At 40.7% G+C, this 22195-nt stretch overlaps 1 protein-coding gene across 1 annotated transcript in view; it reads right to left on the bottom strand.

The window, feature by feature from the left end:
- The window catches only part of xrn2 (5'-3' exoribonuclease 2), an 89531-nt gene that overhangs the window by 3943 nt on the left and 63393 nt on the right, over positions 1 to 22195 (bottom strand). Inside the window, exon 28 of the mRNA XM_041213455.1 lies at positions 13939 to 14002. Within this exon, the coding sequence (XP_041069389.1) occupies positions 13939 to 14002 (64 nt within the window). The remainder of the gene's footprint in view (positions 1 to 13938; positions 14003 to 22195) is intronic.

Below are 22195 nucleotides of genomic sequence, written 5' to 3'. Positions count from 1 at the left end.
GGGAACAAGTTATTAACTTGCTTTCCAACATTATGGGGTAAAAAGACGGGAAATGCCAAAAAATCCATGTGAAAGGCAGACCAAAGGACTATACAGAAGAAAAAACTGCAGATGCTGGAAATCAGAAATAAAAACAGAAAATGCTGGAAATGCTCAGCAGGTCTGGCAGCATCTGTGGAGAGAGAAACAGTTAACATTTCAGATCAATAACCTTTCATCAGAATACTGAGCATTTCCAGCATTTTGTGTTTTTATTGTGTGAAAAGAATATTCTGTGCCACCAACTCATTGGAGGGGTCTGATCAGGATCTCTAGCAACAACATTCTGGCTAGTTGTCTGAAGATTTCAAAAGCAATTGAGGAAAATTTGACATATCTATGTTCTCTTCCTTCAAAGAAGGGCAGGACTCTTCAGTGGCTCTGCAATGCATTAGGCATTTAAAACTTAACATAAAGGAAAATTATATATTACACAAGTAAACCTGACTCTAAAACTGCCGCTGCCCCCCCCGACAAATCGTAGGCCAGGATTTTATAGCCCCTCCCGCCTGGTGGGATATTATTGACCTGCCAAACTGAACGGAGGTTTAAATGGCTTGCCTCATCCACCGGAGGTTTGGTGGGTGGGGGGTGGTGGTGGTGAGACACGCCATGGCATAAAATCCCAGCCATTTTTCTGTGCCAACCACACAGTGCAGAGAACGTACACGTTCCCCCACCCCCACCATATTCTAATTTGCTATTGGAATGCTTTTCTGAATGATTGAAATATTCTGTGTGTTATACCATGCAGAAAAAAACTGTTCAGCACCAATTCAGGAGAAGTCAAGTAGATGCTACAATATGTTTCAGATTTTGTTCTCCAAATCCTCAGTTTCAGATTTATTGACCCAGAACATCCTGGCTGAGCCATACTTTTGAACTTCATTTTCAATAGCTATCTTTTCTGACATCTAAGATCAACAATCAACATCATGATTAATGTGTACATCAACAGTAGTTCATGAATATTCAAATACTGGTTTTCCAAATGTGCATATACCACACTAGAAAGCTTACAATCGTAAAACATATTTTAAAACCCCAATGACAGAATAAGTCCAAAGCATAATTACAAAATCAAAATTGATGGGTCAAAATTCTAGTTTTGAAATTTAGCTTTCATGATAGTTGGATGAGAGCAGTGTCTTATTCTTAAAATTCATTTTGCCTAGTAATTTTGCATAAAAACCCTTGGATTAGTATGCCAACATGCATTATTTATAACTGAACTCAAGCCCTTTTCTGATAGCTCCAAGAAGGGGAAAACCTGTTTTGGCCAAAGCCAAAAAAGACTACAATCCATACAAGTAGTAAACAAATCCACCCGTAGAAGGGGGCTTTATTTTCTAAATAGTCAGACACTTTCATGAAGCCTATTCTTTCCAGTTAATTGCAGGTTGTAAATGAATTCTTACTGCTGAGTATTTTGAATCTAGGGTAGGGCCGTGGCTGTATTTTCCCATCCATTATGCTACTCAATATGTCAGAAGGTCTGATCGGGAAGAAACCTTTTCAAGTCCTATTGATGCAGTTTCAATTGACCGTGGTGACCTAGCAACACAAGCACTAATTGGCACAGACTGACTGACATTTGGTGTACAGTTTATATGGGAACAAGAATCCACTTCAATTATTACCCAGTTTGTCAGCCGAGATTCCCAACAGGAAGAAATATTTAATTGTCACTATCATCCTTAAGATGTAGGAGGAACAGGTATGCAAGCACTGGAAAAGTATTAAGTGCTAAAAAATTAAATTGCACCAATCTACAACATTAAATCAAGCATTCAAATGTGTCTGCAAAAGTTGCACTGCAAGTTCAAGATCCTCAAACCTACTGGTTTTAAATACAATTGGTTAAAACAGAATTTTCATATACTAATTTAAGGTTATTTTAACCTACTTCGCTTAGTATAAAATAAAAAAACACACAAGCATGACCACTGTGTATAAGTTTAACGCTTCTTAAGGGGTCAGAGTTGCAGCCTTCTTGACAAAGATTCCCTCGTTCAGAATAAACAGTTTCCCAGATTTCAAAAAGGTGGTGCATGTAGTCTACCCTCCCCCTCCACTTTACAGAGCTCTTGCCAAGGAACTTTCCTTGTTCTCACTTCACGTACGATGATTAATAGACGAGCACTTCCTTTGAGAGAACTTAAAAGCGTGGATAAAAACTACTTTGGATCTGTAAATATCAAAAGGTTTTTGGAAAAACTACAATTCGTCCCACTATATTGTGTTGCAACAGTAAAACTGCCCACTTTGAAAGGTAGGATACAAAAAGGTACAGCATTCATCCTGTTTCTGTAAATTCAAATTGGCCATGTACAAAATGATTGCAACTTGTCAGTTATTGTGATAGCTGCCACTTAAGCAGCTCCACAGAACATTACAAGATGTGATCAATACATGATTTACGCATCACAAAAAATAGATAACATTACACATGCAATGTGGGGTTAGTATAGGTAGAGTTAGGGGTATAGATTATAATCACTTCTTGACTCAGGACAGACAGTGTCTTTTTATTTTGCAGAAATAAATCAACTAGACAAGATACAAGGTTTACTGGATCCACCTTTTCATTGATGAAATGACAATGGAGCACAAGTTGGGTCTATTTTTTCAAATTACAGTATGAGGAAGAAAACCTTAAACTGAAGGTGGTTATTCTGTGCAGAAATATAATACTGCAGAAACATCTTGAAGCTGTTAACCTTAGTGTTATTTATATGGGCTCTTCAAAGTAGAAATATTAACATTCTGAAACTGAAGCTACTAAAGGTGCATCAACACTCAGGAAACATTTTCACATAAATTAACAAAGTTAAAACAATTTATTGTACAAAAATTTCACATTCATGCCTTACATATACACATACACATCCCTTACAAAATCCCTTATTGCAAAACCATGTCACATTCATTCTACTGCACAGTACTATTGAACTTTACAAATTCAGTAATCCTCCTTCAGGTTTCTTCTGTATTTAATTCAGTTCAATCTTAAGTAGTTAAAGAAACTGTTTTCGGTTGCCACTAATAACTACTGACCTACAGTGACACTGCTCCACAATAGGCTTGTCAGGCCTGAAAAGTTGTACCAAAGAAGCTGATTAGTACTTGAAGAGGTTTGTAGCAAGAATCAATGGTTCGTCTGTACTAATACTGTGGTTCCAGCACAAAATGATAATAGTGGGACACATTAGTTATGCCTCATTAATCTTCACAATTCTCAAAAGAAATTTGCTTAGCCTACCCAAAAATATAATGCAGATTTAAGCTTCCAATACTGAATTTTATAATTACAGATACAACATTCAACCAAGTCATAGCTAACAGACCTTAAAAGGAAAAGCTTTCAAAATAAGAGAAGTGATTTTTGTCAAGATTAATTTAATACCATAATAAATGCATTATGTATGTAACTTAATGAAATAAATTAAATAGGTTAATCTTTTCTAGTCATAATATTGAATATAGGGAAGGTTAAAACAAATTCAATTTTAATTATAGAGCAGGAATTGGTTAAAGACAAAAGATGCTGTTCTGAGCAGGGAGAATGTTAGGTAGAGATGGTTAGTTAAGAACACCTGAGTAATACTACATAATCACTGGAAAAAAAGTTTAACAGGCATTTGGAAAGGTAGCCAAAAGTTGGGATTTTTTCTTTTTTTTTAAACAAATGCTCTCAACTTTGTGTACTTTTTACATTTAAACTCATTTATTCATAACTGCTTTGCATTAATAAATCCACCACAGTCAAGTTCATTAAACCAACGCTAAATAGAATGCAATAGAGTGAAAACGTTCAAAGAAGAGGGTACTTTGTTAAACTCATTTTGTGCCAATCTATGTAGTTTATGAAAGACTAAATAGAATAAAGATCAAAGAGAGAACAAGTCATTGTTAACTGAAGGGCCAAATCTAAATGTTAAATGATTACCTAAGGTAGATTTGATTCATCTTACTCTTTAAACCACTACCTTAACTATATGAAGGGAATCTACCGGCAAGGCATAATAAGAAAAATTAAATTTTCTTATGCGGAATTACTTGTTTTTAGAACAGAGAAGCTCAGAGATATTTGGTCCGCAAAGGTCTACCTATTAGAAGTAGAACTGGGCATTTCCTAATTGGGGCAAGAATTATTTTTCACATAGAAGAACAGAAGGGAATAGCCTCCTTGATGCAGCTATCCAATGAGTGATACCTAATCACTCACCTGCTATCCAGGAAGGCAGTCATGGAAAATCATCATTGGAGCATAGAGGCATCAGTGCCATCACATCCTGCTTTGAGTGTTCAGCTGTCCTCTGGCAGGATCTCAAAATCTGGACATAAAGCCTACTCTGGCACAAAAACTGTTTGTCTGCCTGCAAGTAAAACTCAATGGGATATATTTGGGCTTTGCTGGTGTTTCTTTTTTTAGTAAGGGACATCTACAGCACTGTTCATTTTATCACAAAAGAGAATGTTTCCCTTCAGGCAATGGATATCCTGAGTAAGATGTGGGTAATCTATTGGGTAACAGCCTATTGAGCCTCATATCTAAACCCTTTAATCAAAGGAATTAAATGAAGCCTGCAGATAAAGACAAGCAATCTGATTAACCATTTTTAGCTTGGAGCAGAAACTTGACTTACAGTAAATTTCAAAAATTCATTCACGGGATGTGGGCTTCGCTGACTGGGCCAGAATTTATTGCCCATGTCTAGTTGCCCTTGAAAAGGTGACGGTGAGCTGCTTTCTTGAACCGCTGCAGTCCATGTGGTGTAAGCACACCCACAATGCTGTTAGGAAGGGAGTTCCAGGATTTTGACCCAGCGACAGTGAAGGAACAGCAATATATTTCCAAGTCAGGATGGTGAGAGACTTGGAGGGGAATTTCCAGGTGGTGGTGTTCCCAATTATCTGCTGCCCTTGTCCTTCTCGATGGTAGCAGTCATGGGTTTGGAAAGTGCTGCCTAAGGAGCCTTGGTGAATTCCTGCAGTGCATCTTGTAGATGGTACACACTGCTGCTATTGTGCATCGGTGGTGGAGGGAGTGAATGTTTGTGGATGTGGTGCCAATGAAGACGACTGCTTTGTCCTGGACGGTGTCCAGCTTCTTCAGTGTTGTAAGAGCTGCACTCATCCAGGCAAGTGGGGAGTATTCCATCACACTCCTGACTTGTGCCTTGTAGATGGTGGACAGGCTTTGAGTAGTCAGGAGGTGAGTTACTCGTCGCACGATTCCTAGCCTCTGACCTGCTCTTGTAGCCACAGTATTTATATGGCTAGTCCAGTTCAGTTTATGGTCAATGGTAACCCCCCAGTGGGGGATTCAGTGATGGTAATGCCATTGAACATCAAGGGTTGATGGCTGGATTCTCTCTTGTGGGAGATGGTCATTGCCTGACACTTGTGTGTCGCGAATGTTACTTGCCACTTGTCAGCCCAAGCCTTGATATTGTTCAGGTCTTGCTGCATTTGGACATAGCTGCTTCAGCATCTGAGAAGTCGCGAATGCTGCTGAAGGTTGTGCAATCATCAGCGAACATCCCCGCTTCTGACCTTATGATGGAAGGAAGGTCATTGATGAAGCAGCTGAAGATGGTTGGGCCTAGGACACTACCCTGAGGAACTCCTACAGTGATATCTTGGAGCTGAGATGACTGACTTCCAACAGCCACAACCATCTTCCTTTGTGCTAGATATGACTCCAACCAGCGGAGGGTTTTCTCCGATTCCCATTGACTCCAGTTTTGCTAGGGCTCCTTGATGCCACACTCGGTCAAATGCTGTCTTGATGTTAAGGGCAGTCACTCTCACCTCATCTTGGGAGTTCAGCTTTTTTGTCCATGTTTGAACCAAGGCTGTAAGGAGGTCAGGAGCTGAGTGGCCCTGGCGGAACCCAAACTGGGCATCAGTGAGCAGGTTATTGCTAAGCAAGTGCTGCTTGATAGCACTGTTGATGACCCCTTCCATTACTGATGATCGAGAGTAGGCTGATGGGGCGGTAATTGGCCAGGTTGGATTTGTCCTGCTTTTTGTGTACAGGACATACCTGAGCAATCTTCCACTTAGCCGGGTAGATGCCAGTGTTGTAGCTGTACAGGAACAGCTTGGCTAGAGGCGCAGCAAGTTCTGGAGCACAAGTCTTCAGTACTATTGCTGGAATATTGTCAGGGCGCATAGCCTTTGCAGTATCCAGTACCTTCAGCCGTTTCTCGATATCACGTGGAGTGAATAGAATTGGCTGAAGACTGGCATCTGTGATGCTGGGGACCTCCGGAGAAGGCTGAGATGGATCATCCACTCGACACTTCTGGCTGAAGATTGTTGCGAATGCTTCAGTCTTATCTTTTGCACTGCTGTGCTGGGCTCCTCCATTATTGAGGAAGGGAATATTTGTGGAACCTCCTACTCTAGTGAGTTGTTTAATCGCCCACCACCGTTCACGACTGGATGTGGCAGGACTACAGAGCTTAGATCTGATCCGTTGATTGTGGGATCGCTTAGCTCTATCTATCACTTACTGCTTATGGTGTTTGGCACTGAAGTAGCCGTGTTTTAACTTCACCAGGTTGACACCTCATTTTTAGGTATGCCTGGTGCTGCTCCTGGCATGCCCTCGTGCACTCTTCATTGAATCAGGGTTGATCCCCTGGCTTGATGGTAATGGTTTATGCCATGAGGTTAGAGATTGTGTTCTAGTACAATTCTATTGCTGCTGATGGCTCACAGCATCTCATGGATGTCCAGTCTTGAGTTGCTAGATCTGTTCCAAAATCTAACCCATTTAGCATGGTGGCAGCGACACACAACACGATGGGGGGTATCCTCCATGTGAAGATGGGGCTTCGTCTCCACAAGGATTGTGCGGTGGTCATTCATACTAATATTGTCATGGACAGAAGCATCTGTGGCAGGCAGGTTGGTGAGGATGAGTTCAGGTATGTTTTTCCCTCTTGTTGGTTCCCTCACCACCTGCTGCAGACTCAGTCTAGCAGCTATGTCATTTAGGGTTCGGTCAGTAGTGGTGCTACCAAGCCACTCTTGGTGATGGACATTGAAGTCCCTCACCCAGAGTACATTCTGTGCCCTTGCCACCCTCAGTGATGTTCAACATGGGGGAGCACTGATTCATCAGCTGAAGGAGGGCAGTAGGTGGTAATCAGCAGGAGCTTTCCTTGCCCTGTTTGACCTGATACCATGAGGCTTCATGGGGTCCGGAGTCAACGTTGAGGACTCCCAAGGAAACTCCGTCCTGACTGTAAACCACTGTGCGACCACCTCTGCTGGGTCTGTCCTGCCGGTGGGACAGGACATATCCAGGGATGGTGATGGTGGAGTCTGGGACATCTGTAAGATATGATTATATCAGGCTTGACTAGTCTGTGAAACAGCTCTCCCAATTTTGGCATTAGCCCCCAGATGTTAGTAAGGACAACTTTGCAGGGTCAACAGTGCTGCGACTATCGTTGTCGGTGCCGGTGCCTAGGTCGACGCTGGGTGGTCCATCCGGTTTCATTCCTTTTTTGTGTCTTTGTAGCAGTTTGTTACAACTAAGTGGCTTGCTAGGCCATTTCAAAGGGCATTTAAGAGTCAACCACATTGCTGTGGGTCTGGTGTCACATATAGGCCAGACCAGGTAAGGACGACAGGTTTCTTTCCCTAAAGGACATTAGTGAACCAGATGGGTTTTTATAACAATCGACAATGGTTTCGTGGTTATCATTTAATTCCAGATTTTAAAAAGTATATTGAATTCAAATTCCACCATCTGCCATGGTGGGATTCAAACTCCGGTCCCTGGAGCTTTATCCTGAGTCTCTGGATTACCAGTCCAGCAACAATACCATTACGCCACTGCCTCTCCGCAATGGACCCAAAAGAATGCCAACCTCATTTATTTGCTCAAGGCAAGCTCCAAACTTTTCATCTAGTCTCAGTTTCTCTCTCTTATTTACAAGAACTCAAAAGTATTGTGCTTCAACAACTATCTGCAGTTTTGTTAATCCCATCACATACAAAGCATGGCACCCAAGGAGTTGAGTTGTGAATCAGAGCTCTTTTAAAAGCTATGGAGAGCTATAGATTATCCCTATGTGAATACTGGTTCCAGCTACAAACAAACTATTCAGTCTTGGTCTCCACCTAAAAAAGTGTTTAGGACCATGGGTGATACCAGCGCCAAGGTAGTTCACCAAGAGTTTAGAGGAGAAGGAAATAATTCAAGTAACGGGCCAGCATGCTATCTACTATCAGCATCAGTCGAAAGATCTTTCATTATAATGCACAACTGTTTCTTCATCCTTTCCTTCTATAGATAATTGATGTAAACACATTGTGGCAGGAAGAGAAACAAAACAAAGGTCCCTAGAAAATCATTTACAAAAAACTTACAAGGAATGCACTTGTGAACAACATCTTGTGTTCCAAGCACACTAAATTCATGATTCATCTCATGGTCCACTGTGTCTACTGTGGCCCAAGACACAAAAAAGTGAAAAAACAAAAACAGAATTACCTGGAAAAACTCAGCAGGTCTGGCAGCATCGGCGGAGAAGAAAAGAGTTGACGTTTCGAGTCCTCATGACCCTTCGACAGAACTTGAGTTCGAGTCCAAGAAAGAGTTGAAATATAAGCTGGTTTAAAGTGTGTGTGTGGGGGGCGGAGAGATAGAGAGACAGAGAGGTGGGGGGGTGGTGGTGTGGTTGTAGGGACAAACAAGCAGTGATAGAAGCAGATCATCAAAAGATGTCAACGACAATAGTACAATAGAACACATAGGTGTTAAAGTTAAAGTTGGTGATATTATCTAAACGAATGTGCTAATTAAGAATGGATGGTAGGGCACTCAAGGTATAGCTCTAGTGGGGTTTTTTTTTATTATTTTTTTATAATGGAAATAGGTGGGAAAAGGAAAATCTTTATAATTTATTGGAAAAAAAAGGGAAGGGGGAAACAGAAAGGGGGTGGGGATGGGGGAAGGGAGCTCACGACCTAAAGTTGTTGAATTCAATATTCAGTCCGGATGGCTGTAAAGTGCCTAGTCGGAAGATGAGGTGTTGTTCCTCCAGTTTGCGTTGGGCTTCACTGGAACAATGCAGCAAGCCAAGGACAGACATGTGGGCAAGAGAGCAGGGTGGAGTGTTAAAATGGCAAGCGACAGGGAGGTTTGGGTCATTCTTGCGGACAGACCGCAGGTGTTCTGCAAAGCGGTCGCCCAGTTTACGTTTGGTCTCGGCAATGTAGAGGAGACCACATTGGGAGCAACGAATGCAGTAGACTAAGTTGGGGGAAATGCAAGTGAAATGCTGCTTCACTTGAAAGGAGTGTTTGGGTCCTTGGACGGTGAGGAGAGAGGAAGTGAAGGGGCAGGTGTTGCATCTTTTGCGTGGGCATGGGGTGGTGCCATAGAAGGGGGTTGAGGAGTAGGGGGTGATGGAGGAGTGGACCAGGGTGTCCCGGAGGGAGCGATCCCTACGGAATGCCGATAAGGGGGGTGAAGGGAAGATGTGTTTGGTGGTGGCATCATGCTGGAGTTGGCAGAAATGGCGGAGGATGATCCTTTGAATGCGGAGGCTGGTGGGGTGATAAGTGAGGACAAGGGGGACCCTATCATGTTTCTGGGAGGGAGGAGAAGGCATGAGGGCGGATGCGCGGGAGATGGGCCGGACACGGTTGAGGGCCCTGTCAACAACCGTGGGTGGAAAACCTCGGTTAAGGAAGAAGGAGGACATGTCAGAGGAACTGTTTTTGAATGTAGCATCATCGGAACAGACAAAAAAGTGATGTCTTTTTATGCACCATCTTATCTATGACTGGTTGTGCACAACCTGAATTGGCCAAATGGTTGTGCAATTTGCTGCAACCAGTTCTGAGAAAGTTTTCCACGTACACACTAAAGGATTCCTTCACCTTTCCAAAGGCCATACTGGACTTACATATCGATAGCAAAGCCATGGCCTTGTGCTTGTTTGACACTGCTTGCCTATTCACTAATGTACTGCACAAAGAAGCTGTAAGCATATGCACCACATCACTACCATGGTGATCCATACGTGACCCCATTGTCTGAATCTGTATTTATTACACATGAAGGAGTAGGAGTAAGCCATTCAGCCTCTCAATCCTGCTCCGCCATTTAGTAAGATCATGGCTGGTTTGACAGTAACCTCAAATCTGCATCCCACCTACCTCTGATAACCTATCACCCCCTTGCTTACCAACAATCTATTCACCTCTACCTTAAAAATATTCAAGGACACTGCTTCCACCACCTTTTCAGGAAGAGAGTTCTAAAGACTTTCAACCCTCTGCATGAAAAAATTTCACGTCATCAGTTTTAAATGGGTGACCCCTAGTTCTAGATTCCCCCACAAGAGGAAACATCCATGCTGTCAAGACTCCTCAGGATCCTATATGTTTCAATCAAGTTGCCTCTTACTCTTCTAAACTCCAGCAGATACAAGCCTAGCCTATCCAACCTTTTCTCATAAGACAACCCACCCATTCCAGGTATTAGTCCAGTAAACCTTCTCTGAACTGCTTCTAACACATTTACATCCTTCCTTAAATAAGGTGACCAATACAGATCTACACAGTACTCCAGATGGGGTCTCACTGGTGCCCTGTACAATTGAAGCATAACCTCCCTACTTTTATATTCAATTCCCCTCACAATGATAACATTCTATTAGTTGTCCTAATTACTTGCATAATTTATTTAACTTATGAACTCAGCAATTCATGCAGATGAGTTCAGCTTTAATGGCACCATGCATTCCTAAATAGATGTGTTTACTATGGGATCCCCTGTAGGCCTAGCTCTCGCTAACGTCTTGGTCAGTTTCCACGAGAAGCGCATTTCAAGGATAGGTTCCCTAACCTCCTACCCCTTGTGCATTTCTCATATGTAGATGATATGTTTGAATCTGCAGCTGTATGTAAGACTTTCCTTACATGCCTTACTGACGCATTTACTGAGCAGTCAAACAAGCTCCCTTTCCTTGATGTGCTGGTTGAGAAATCTGCCAATAGGTTCTCTACTACTGTCTACAGAAAGTCCATCTTAACTGGTCAGTATACACATTGGGATTCCTACTGTTCCACACCCCATCAGATTGGCCTCATCAGCAACCTCGTAAATAGGTCCCGAGCCATTTGATCATCATGCAGGCTTGATGCTGAAATAGGGTGCATCAAAGCTATCCTGCAGGATGATGGCTACCCCCATTCAGCTCATTGCTCGCTGCATATCTCGCAAACTCACAAAGGTCCATAGGCAGATCCTTTCGCTCCTGAAAAAAGTGTTAAGAATACCTCAGATTGCAAGGATAAGGTGTCTCAAAAAATTGAGCAGCAGATGAAGTTAGCTGTTTCACACTGCTATTATGCAATAGCAACACAAGTGGTATTCTCCACTAACAGGAAACTGTCGTCAAGGCAAAAAAATGGTCTGCTTGCCACACAAATTAGTAAGGTGGCATACGAATTTCAGTGCTGGTGTGATGCCAGATATGTAAGCCGTTACGTCCCAACGACTGGTGGATCATACCAAACAGCATGTCCCTTTGGCTGCTCGCAACATGCAGAGTACTGGCTGTACTCAGCCAGCCTGTGCTTGTAAAACCAGAACATAGCGTCCAACATTAGATCCGCAATTGGACAGCACTTACTAAACAATCTCAACTATGCTAGGAATAGCATTAATAACTAATTTGAGATTATGAATTGGGCTCGCAGCATGGCTCGCTTACACATGCTAGAAGCTATATATATATATATATATATATATATTCAAGCACAGGGCTCTGTCTTTTGTAAACAAAAAAATGTCCATACATTGCGCCTTTTTCAACTAAACAAAAGCTTGGAGACAGCCATTCTCTGGTTCATTCCCCATGGCAATGCCTTGGCCAAAGCCGACTTCCCTAGTTTGAATTTAAACAAAAGCTTGGCAGTTAACTGCTCCCTGGTGCATTCTCCAAGGCAACGCCTCTACAAATTAAAGTCTACTTGCAAACCAATCAGCACCTCTTTTCATGCAGTATAAATTGTTGTTCCTTTTGAGATTTGGTGTTCTTACGATTCCATCCTGACGAGTGCAAGTCGAAAGGCTTCAACAGCATGTCTCTTTCGTCAGGAATTTAGAATGTTATGAGGTGATTTGATCAACGTTTTCAATGGGAACAGGTAGGTAGGTAAGAGAGAAATGAAATATTTCTACTAATTGGGGAAATCTAGGACTGGGGGCATAGTCTACAAATTAAAGCCAGATCTTTAAGGGGTGCAACTAAGAAATACTTAAATACACAAAGAGTGGTAGAAGTTGGGAACTCCCATCTGTAAATGGCAATTAATGCTAGATCAATTGTTAATTTTAAATGAGATTGATTAATTTGTTACCCAAAGGTAGTGAGGGATATGAGGCAAAGGCAGGATATGGAGTTAGGTCGCAGGTCAATCATGATCTCACTAAATGGTGGAACAGGCTCAAGGGGCTAAATCGCTGACTTCTTGTTCCAATGTCCCTAATTAGGTTTGAAGTTGTACACATGTAGCCTTATTCCAATTTTCATAATTTATTATGAAATTAACTGAAAGCTCTCATATATGCATATATATTTTGCATATAAACAACTTCCACTGAAGCCTAGTTGAAAGTTAACATAAATTGTTTGGGAATTTAACTGGTTGATAGTAAGCCATGCCTCTTATCGTCATTTGTTGCCCTGAATGGCAAGCCTACATGAGTATCTAATTTTCTATTCCCTAACGAGTGTACAGTGGTACAAGGCACCCACTGCTCTCCAGCACCTCATCCAAGTGGTCACTACTCAGCCAGAGGCCTCAAAAGGATATAAGATCAGAGGGGCACCATTGTCAGCATCCACTCAACCACACGTGATATAGGGGTCTCCAGATGCCCATTGGAAGCAAGAGTCCTGCCAGTTTTTTCTCAATTCCTGGCAACATATGCCAACGCAAACAGTAGTACTCAAGTGGCCGAGATCATTAACAGCATGCTGATTCATTAGGTATGCTCAAATGCCCCACTTTAAAGGATTTAAGAACAAAAAGCATAGAGTTTAGCTAGAGTAAAGCATAGCTTTAGCGGCTATAATTCATAACACAGCAAGCCAAACATCAGTTCCTCTAGCTATATTGCAATTTGAGAACCAACGAATTCAGGATACCCTGAACAGGATCCATCTTTTCAGATAAGGCTCCGAAAAACTCATCTGCGAAATACATCAGCAAAATATATATGCTTTTTTAAAAAACATGTACGCTCATGTAAATGAAACACCACTTCAAAGAAAGCCCTGCTTGAACAAGTATGGCACAATTTGTATACCACAACAGTTGAAAATTACAAAAATGAAAAAAATCCCAGCCTTCCTCCATAAAAGTACAACAGCTTTTCCACCGAATAAGACTGCACTCAACAGAATAATTTCACTTGTTGCTGATAACACAACTATCCATACAAACTAGAAATTAACTACCATAATGTACTCATATCAGGTCTCACATGCCCCATCTAAACACAAGATCAAAAATTAGATAAAACCTGTATAGGGTATTAGAAAAAAAAAACAAATTGATGAAGGAAACAAATCTGCATTTATATAATGCTTTTTGCATCATCAGCATTTACACTTAATGAAGTACTTTTTAAGTAACGTAATGCAGGCAAACACAGCAGCTAACTGTGCACAGCAGGGTTCCATAAACAGCAATGAGAAAAATGACTTGTTAATCTCTTTTTGGTGGCGGTTGTGCGATATTGGCCAGGACAATAAAGTAAATAAAAGCAAACTCATTATACTACATTCATTACATTGGTTTTCTAGATAGATTAAATAAACAATAGCAGTAAAATTATATGATTATTCTTACCTCTGAGGTATAAGCTGCTGAAAAAGCGGTTGTGGACCTCGCCATGAATCTTGGGGTCTCAAACCTGTAGATAATACAACTATATTAGTAGAATTATGATAAAGAAATTCTTTTCTTTTTTGCATTAGAACACTTATAACATTGGGATTTAGTGAAAACAAAATAGACAACATAAATCTGTTCAGTCTTTATATGGAACATCACAACTAAGCTTCACTTTTTATAAGTTTTCATGAAATCCCATGTATTGAATAGAAAATTCATGCATTTTACTGCCTTCAATTACCTTTCCATTAGCTGCAAAAACTTGTTTAAAACGGTGTTGCTTTGATAAACTTCTAGATGCACAAAGGCATTAAAACATGATATCTTTGCTATGTGTGGTTCTATATAAAATGTTTTATGGGGATGGTCATTGCCTGACACTTGTGGGTCGCAGATGTTACTTGCCACTTATCAGCCCAAGACTGAATGTTTTCCAGGTCCTACTGCATATTGGCACCAACTGCTTGAGTATCTGAGGAGTTGCCAATGGTACTGAACATTGTGCAATCATCAGCACATATCCTCACTTCTGACCTTATGATGGTGGTAAGGTCACTGACAAAGCAACTGGAGATGGTTTGGCATAGGACAATACCCTGAGGAACCCCTGCAATGATGTCATGGGACTGAGATCATTGACCTCCAACAGCCACAACCATCTTTCTTTGTGCTAGTTATGTCTCCAACCAGTGGCATTTTCCCACTGATTCCCAATGACTTCAGTTTTTGCCAGGGATCCTTGATGCCACACTTGGTCAAAAGCTCTCTTGATGTCAAGGGCAGTCACTCCCACTTCCCCTTCTGATTTCAGCTCTTTTGTTCATGTTTGAACCAAGGCTATAATGAGGATGCTCTTGAAGCTCTCTTTCTGTTCTGCACATAACTATGCCAACTGGAAAATGCTTGGTGCTGGTTGTAGGTTTCCAAAAAGGCACATATTAAACTTCCACCTCAATCATCCCTCACCTCAAGCACAAAACTTTGACAAAAGGTTCCAATTTGGTTTATCTGAGTTTATTGTGCTTTGGATTAGTTTATTACCCTTATGGTTCAGGCATATTTAGTTTTTCATTCAATTTTTGTTTGACTTGCTAACAATGAAAAGCAGCAAAAGGTTTAACTAAATGGGATTACACTCAGAGCAAATTGTCTCAAGTTTGTTCAGTGGTTAAGCAGCCTTGTCATTTACAATTTTTTAAAAAAATTCATTGGGCCAGCATTTATTGCCCATCCCTAGTTGCCCTTGAGAAGGTGATGGTGAGCTGCCTTCCTGAACCGCTGCAGTCCATGTGCTGTAGGTACACCCACAGTGCTGTAAGGAAAGGAGTTTTAGGATTTTGACCCAGTGACAGTGAAGGAGCGCCGATATAGTTCCAAGTCAGGATGGTGTGTGGTTGGAGGAGAACTTCCAGGTGGTGGCGTTCCCATCTCTCTGCTGCCCTTGTCCTAATAGTAGTATTTGTGGGTTTGGAAGGTGCTGTCTAAGGAGCTTTGGTGAATCCCTGCAGTGCATCTTGTAGATGGTACACACTGCTGCCACTGCGTTTCTGGTGAAGTGAGTGAATGTTTGTGGATGTGATGTCAATCAATCAGGCTCCTTTGTCCAGGACGGTGTCAAGTTTCTTGAGTGTTGTGGGAGATGGACTCATCCAGGTAAGTGTAGAGCATTCCATCACACTCCTGACTTGTGCCTTGTAGATGGTCGACAGGCTTTGGGGAGTCAGGAGGTGAGTTACTCGGTGCAAGATTCCTCGCCTCTGACCCGCTCTTGTAGCCACTGTATTTATAAGGCTAGTCCAGTTCGGTTTCTGGTCAATGGTCAATGCACTTACAAAAAGAAATTAGCTTATAGGGAAAACATATATTAATACTAGAATAGACTAGGTCATAAATATAAATACTTTATCTCTCTTTCTGTTCTGCACATAACTATGCCAACGGGAAAATGCTTGGTGCTGGTTGTAGGTTTCCAAAATGGCACATATTAAACTTCCACCTCAATCATCCCTCACCTCAAGCACAAAACTTTGACAAAAGGTTCCAATTTGGTTTATCGGAGTTGGTCAATGGTCAATGCACTTACAAAAAGAAATTAGCTTATAGGGAAAACATATACTAATACTAGAATAGACTAGGTCATAAATATAAATACTTTATCGATCAGCCATTAATCAGATTCTGGTGTATACCTAATAACACTAGAGATGAAGCAGTTAGATATACTCTTGGATACATATATACTACAATACTTGCTTCTCCTTCACCCATTCTCTCCTGTTAGGTGCTCTGACATCAAACCTAGACTTCATATTACTCACTAGGAGATACATTATGGTGCCGACCAACAACTCTTCCTACCACGTTGAGATGCATGCCTTTCACCGAGCATTCATCACAGCAATATTTCAGAAAGAATTGAGCAAAAGGGTAGAGGGAGTGCCCACCATTCACTCCGTCAATGCACAATGGTACTCTAATGTATCACCATGTAACAAGACACTTTTTACGTAAAAGAAAATCAATGCAATTGGAGGCAGTGTGTGTTGGAGCCTCAACTATTCATTATATTTATTCATGACTTAGATGACAGAATAGAAATCAACATACCCAAATTTGACGATGATACAAGGAAGCGGCATTGTAAGTAATATAGATGGAAGCATAAAATTACAAAGAAATATTAAGTGAATGGGCAAAATTGTGGCAAATGGATTTCAATATAGGCAGAAATGGGCTCCACTTTGGACCTAAAAATGATGTAACAGGGTACTTTCCAAATAGTGAAAGCTAGAAAAAGCAGGAGGCCCAAAGAGACTTAGGGCTCCAGGTATATATATTGTAATGTTCAGGAACTGGTACAGAAAATAATCAAAAAGGCTCTTGGATTGCTGGCTGTTATATTTAGAGGAATAGAATATAAGGAGATAACAAGGAGAGATTACACAAACTAGGGTGATATTCCCTGGAATTTGGAATGTTAAGAAATGACATGGTCAAATTTTTCAAAATATTAAGGGGGCATAAATGGGGTAGATGGAGAGAAGTTATTTCTACTCTAAGGAATCTAGAATTAGAGGGCATAGTCTAAAAATTAAAGCTAGGCCTTTCAGAAGTGAAATTAAGAAACACAAAAGGGCAGTAGAAGCTTGGAATTCTTGTCAGGCAATGGCAACTGATGCTGGATTTAGCCTCCTCTGTTTGAAGGAAAACAACCCTAGCCTATCCAATCTCTTCTCACAGCTGCAATGTTCAAGCCCTGGCAAAATTCTTGTAAATCTCCTCTGCGCTCTCTGCAGAGCAATTATGTCCTTCCTCTAATGTGATGACCAGAACTGTATGCAAAATTCCAGCTGTAGCTTAAAGAGCGTTTTATACAGTTCCATCATTACATCCCTGCTTTTGTATTCAATACCTCACCCAATAGAGGAAAGCATTCCATATGCTTTCTTGACTACCTTGTCCACCTGTCCTGCCACCTTCAAGGACTTGTGGACATGCACTTCGAGGTCTCACACTTCCTCAACCCCTCTTAATAACTTCCCTCTTATTGAGCTTTGTTTGCCCTCCCCATATGCATTACCTCACACTTTTCCAGACTGAATTCCATTTACCACTTTTCCGCACACTCAACCAAATCATTGATATCATTCTGGAGTCGACAGCTATCCTCTTCACTATCAACTACATGGCTAATTATTGCATCATCTGCAAATTTCCCAATCATGCCTCCCACATAAGTTTAAACCATTAATACATACAACAAACAGCAAGTGACCCAACACGGAGCCCTATGGAACACCACTGGAAGCCATTTTCCATTCGCATTAAAAAACATCGACCATAATAAACTTCCAACCTCCAGTGCCAGTTATTTTCTTCAATATCTTTATCCACACTTCACAAGCAGTGAAAGGTCTCCCATGTCGCCAAGACAGAAACTATTTATTCAGCTGCCTGTTGCTTCCCATCCCCACTCCCTTACCCACCAAGCCAAACTTCCACCTGGGTCTCTCTCTCCTCATGCTGAATCATCTCTCCAGTTTCTCATGCATTTTCCCTTACCATCTTTTCAGGGTCCATTACATCTATGAGACCCACCTGTTACGCGTTTGACCCCTTTCTATCAACCTAAAATGTTATTTGTTTCTATCTCCACAGATGCTGCATGACCTGAATATTTCCAGCTATTTCGGTTTCCATTTGTCTCCTCAAATGAAACGCATATTAGTTACCGTGTGGAAGCTCAATTAATCAGTGCGAGCTAGAATGTTCATTAAGTATCTGAGTTGGAAGAGAGGGGTGAAAGGGAAAAAAAATGAAAGCGGGGGGAAACTGGTGGAGGACAGGGTGCCTTTGGCAACTCAGCCTTGAATGGATTGAATTAGAATAGATGGAATATTAAGGCTGAGGTAATTGATAGCAGAACTGGGAAGAAGAAAAAAAGTGACCACGTGCTGGTTCAAAGGTAGTTTTGAGGCAGCAGGAAGGGGACTGGAACATGGGAAGGTGAAAATACAGGATTCACACTGGAAGCAAGAGGCAAGAGAAGAACAAGTGATTGAGTGACCGGATGGGATCTTCCCCACAGCCTGCCCAAATGTAGCCTAAAGTTATCCTTCCCCTACTAGACCATCCCAGGGCTGAAAAGAAAGAAAAAGGATGAGACACACAGATGACAGAGGGAGAAACAAAACAAGTTAAGGGAAGAGAAGCTCAACAGCAGAGAAAGAAGGAATACAACACTGCAGAGCGTAAGAAAATAACCACATTTGCCAACTTACCATTTTGCAAAACCATGGGAGATCAACTAACGTGCATTTAAATGTCACATCTGCAGCTCCAGCTGAATTTTTATATTCACTGAATTGAATCAAATTGTAGCTAAACCAGGGACTGCACTAATGAAGTAGTGACAAGTAGAAAAGAAAATTGATTCTCAAATTCAAAAAGACAGCCAATAACAGCTTCACTAAAGTAAAGGATGAACCAATTAAAAATAATTTTTCCTGCCATCTTTGCTTCCCACTAACCTCTGCATATGCTGTTGGAAAAACCATTTGCAACAGGCCCAAAAGGTAGAACGAAAAAAATTAGCAAAATGAAATTAAACTCACCTATTTTGGAAATGCCTGTAACCATGCTATTCACAGCAAGCCTGCAAGATGCCTGAACCTCGGGTTCCTATAAGCCCCCGGAGCCATTTCTGTGAACTGAGACAAACTATTGCAGCTGCCTACATGGCATGCATCGGTTACAGCTTTTAGAATTTTTTAATTGACAAGAACAGGCATTCATGATGCATGCTAATTTCCAAACCTGTTCAACCAATGGGAAGCTGAAAATACAGATTCCGGGGGAAACAACTGACAATGAAAGTAACTGGAATCTGTCTTTAGTTTTGCATAAAGACAATAAGAACTCCCAACTCTTTTTTTTCCCGAGGTGTTTATGTCTCTGATCATAATTTACATGGTTATATTCAAAAGGTTATTTCCAGCATGTTACATGTGAGAAATGAAACTTCAAACCATGACAAATTTCAAAGTGGAATCTTAACTTTAAAAAAAGTCCCAACCATGTGAAGTGGGTTCATTTGTGCTAATGCAATTTTCCTGCGATACGTGGTGGAAACTGCCCAAAGTCTCCACTTTCTGAATGCCTTCCATAGTCGTTAATAGTGGGAACATCTGACTAAGGTGCCTGAAATTTCCATCAGCTGTTTGGACTGTGGACAATTAGGAAACCAGTTGTTTGCAGTACACACAGCTGGCTGAATCTGCTTGAAGACCTCACTCTGCCTGAAATCAGTGGAGTGTTTGAATCGATAAGTACTAGGCCGCACGAAAAAGCTGGCGCGCTTGATATGCTTTAAACAGTATCTTTGTAATTGACGTCTATGGTGATGACAAATGGTTGATGAAGATGACTTTCCATGACGAGTGTGATTGGAAGTAGTGGTGACTGTATTCTAAACTAATATAAAACTACCTTTTTCATTCGTACTGAGAACTCAAACAATTGCATATTTACACGGGTATCATCTCCTGCAGCACTATATTATTCATTAAGCTTTGGGGGATGTTCTGATGCATCCTATGCTCCACCACCACACATCACATTGTGAAAGTGCAAACAACGATTCGCTGAGCAAAGTTACTGGCAATCTGTATATGCCTCCAGAAGTACTTTGATTCACATTCAGTATAAAGATACACTGCACAGGAATGAGCTTGCCTCAAACTCACAAGAACCATACAAATCTCACTCGAGGAAAGACCATACATTGAGATCTTGTAATATGGTGTTACAATCCCCAACATCAGAAAAGGTTTCCCAGTAACGTAATTGACACTGCACTACATTGTACTTTGGCAAATAAAGAACTCAAATATAGCTGATCCTAGTTAAAACGTATAAAAATATTATTTCTGGGAAGGTAATATTGTACAAACTGCATGATTTACCTATTAAGTGCAGTATTTAATAAGTCAATGCAGATGTGCTTTTTGAACATTTGTGCAATTTTAATACATTATAGAATTTCCAAATTGTAAAAGCAGCCAACATTATGAACTAAGTTTCTAACATTGATTATTATTTGCAGAAACTTGTTACATGATGTTAATCATTCTGCTCACGCACAAGCTTCACGCACTTTCAGATGAGGATTTAAACTCAAGTTTTTCCATAACTGAATAGGTTTTGGGCTTGTGAAAAATCACTTTAGAAAATTCTTGGAACAGTTATCCACATTTTGTCAGGATGGGGGTAAAGAAATCAAGATACCAATCTGTAAAATAAAAATGTTGATTTAACTTGAGCAGCATAGGGTACATTACAGGAAAATACACTGATCCACCTAGAAGCAGTGTCAAGTTTAAAAAAAAACGCTTCCTTTTATACAATCGAGCACTAAATTGCAGAGAGAAAAGCTCATCACTTCTCAATGCTATTAGGCCATATTTTTAGACGTTTGTTAACATTTCCACTGTGAACTGAAGTGAGAACTCTTCTAATCAGTGTGACAATCAGGAAAAGCCTTGGTGTTTACTGATTGCACTAATCAAAACCAATTTTCAAATGTAGTTAATTGGCGAGCTTACATTGAAATGAAAGCATGTCATAAATCAGATTCAATTTTGGATTGCAAAAACCAAATATGCTATTCACATCGAGTGCTTGCAGACTGCACTTGACTCTCACAAGTTATCAGCACTCAGACAATTCATCAGCAGCACATAGACTGAAATATCCTAGTGAAATCAACGACTGCTGATGGAAACACCCATAACATATATTTTAGGGTGGAGGGGGAAAGAAAATAACACTGATTGACCGCACTGTCCTTCTACTATCTATAACCAATTCTCAACACTACTAACCTTTCACATGATTTTCCAGAGGCAGTAAGTGGGGGGGTAGGGGTGCAGATGACAGTAGAAGAATTACTAAGATTCTATTGCATTAACTATTCCAAATTAAATGTAGGAAATAAATGGAAATTAACTGGCTGTATTCTATATAAATTTGAATATGTTCTGGCAACTGGAAAAGCACATCAGTTCTCATAACTGAGCAAAACAGAAATACAACAGGAGATGCACTCATGCCAATGAGAACAGTGCAGATGTTATTGACACATATTAGCAAGAAGGAAGAGATATGTACGGAAAACAATGGCAAGTTCGCATGAACAGATATTTATAATCTTGTTTGAAAAGGCACCAAACTTTTAAAAATGGTCCCCAGCAATGGCCAGCATAGAAAGGGCAGAATGTGGGTTTGTACTTATGCTACTTAACGTCCCACAAGTGCTGAAATTAGTAAAAGCCATTCAGGGCAGAGGCGAACAACCCCGGGTGGATGAAAAGCATTTGAATGCCACTTTACCTGTATCACAATGCACTGTAGTCACAACATTGTGCTGCACACAAATCCAGCACATCTAGGTTTACAAGTGCAGATTATAATAGTCTTGAAAATAGACAAGATCTGCAACTTTTTAGTTTTTTTCATAGCTATCAAATTGAGAATTCAATTACTTGCTTCAATTCAAAATTAACCCACCTGCTTTAAATTGACAAATAGGACTGCCATTATGAAGATTGCAAAAAGCTTAAGTCAACATCCTGTCATCTTCAAAGTGGTGACTTTCTTATTGTTTCAATTTTAAAAACAACAGTATAATGTTAAATAAACTTTACCAAAAGCA

This window comes from Carcharodon carcharias, chromosome 2 (genome assembly GCF_017639515.1).
Source record: "Carcharodon carcharias isolate sCarCar2 chromosome 2, sCarCar2.pri, whole genome shotgun sequence".
Classification (NCBI taxonomy): Eukaryota; Metazoa; Chordata; class Chondrichthyes; order Lamniformes; family Lamnidae; genus Carcharodon; species Carcharodon carcharias.
Note: the sequence above shows the minus strand (reverse complement) of the source record. Positions and strands in the feature narration are given on the sequence as shown.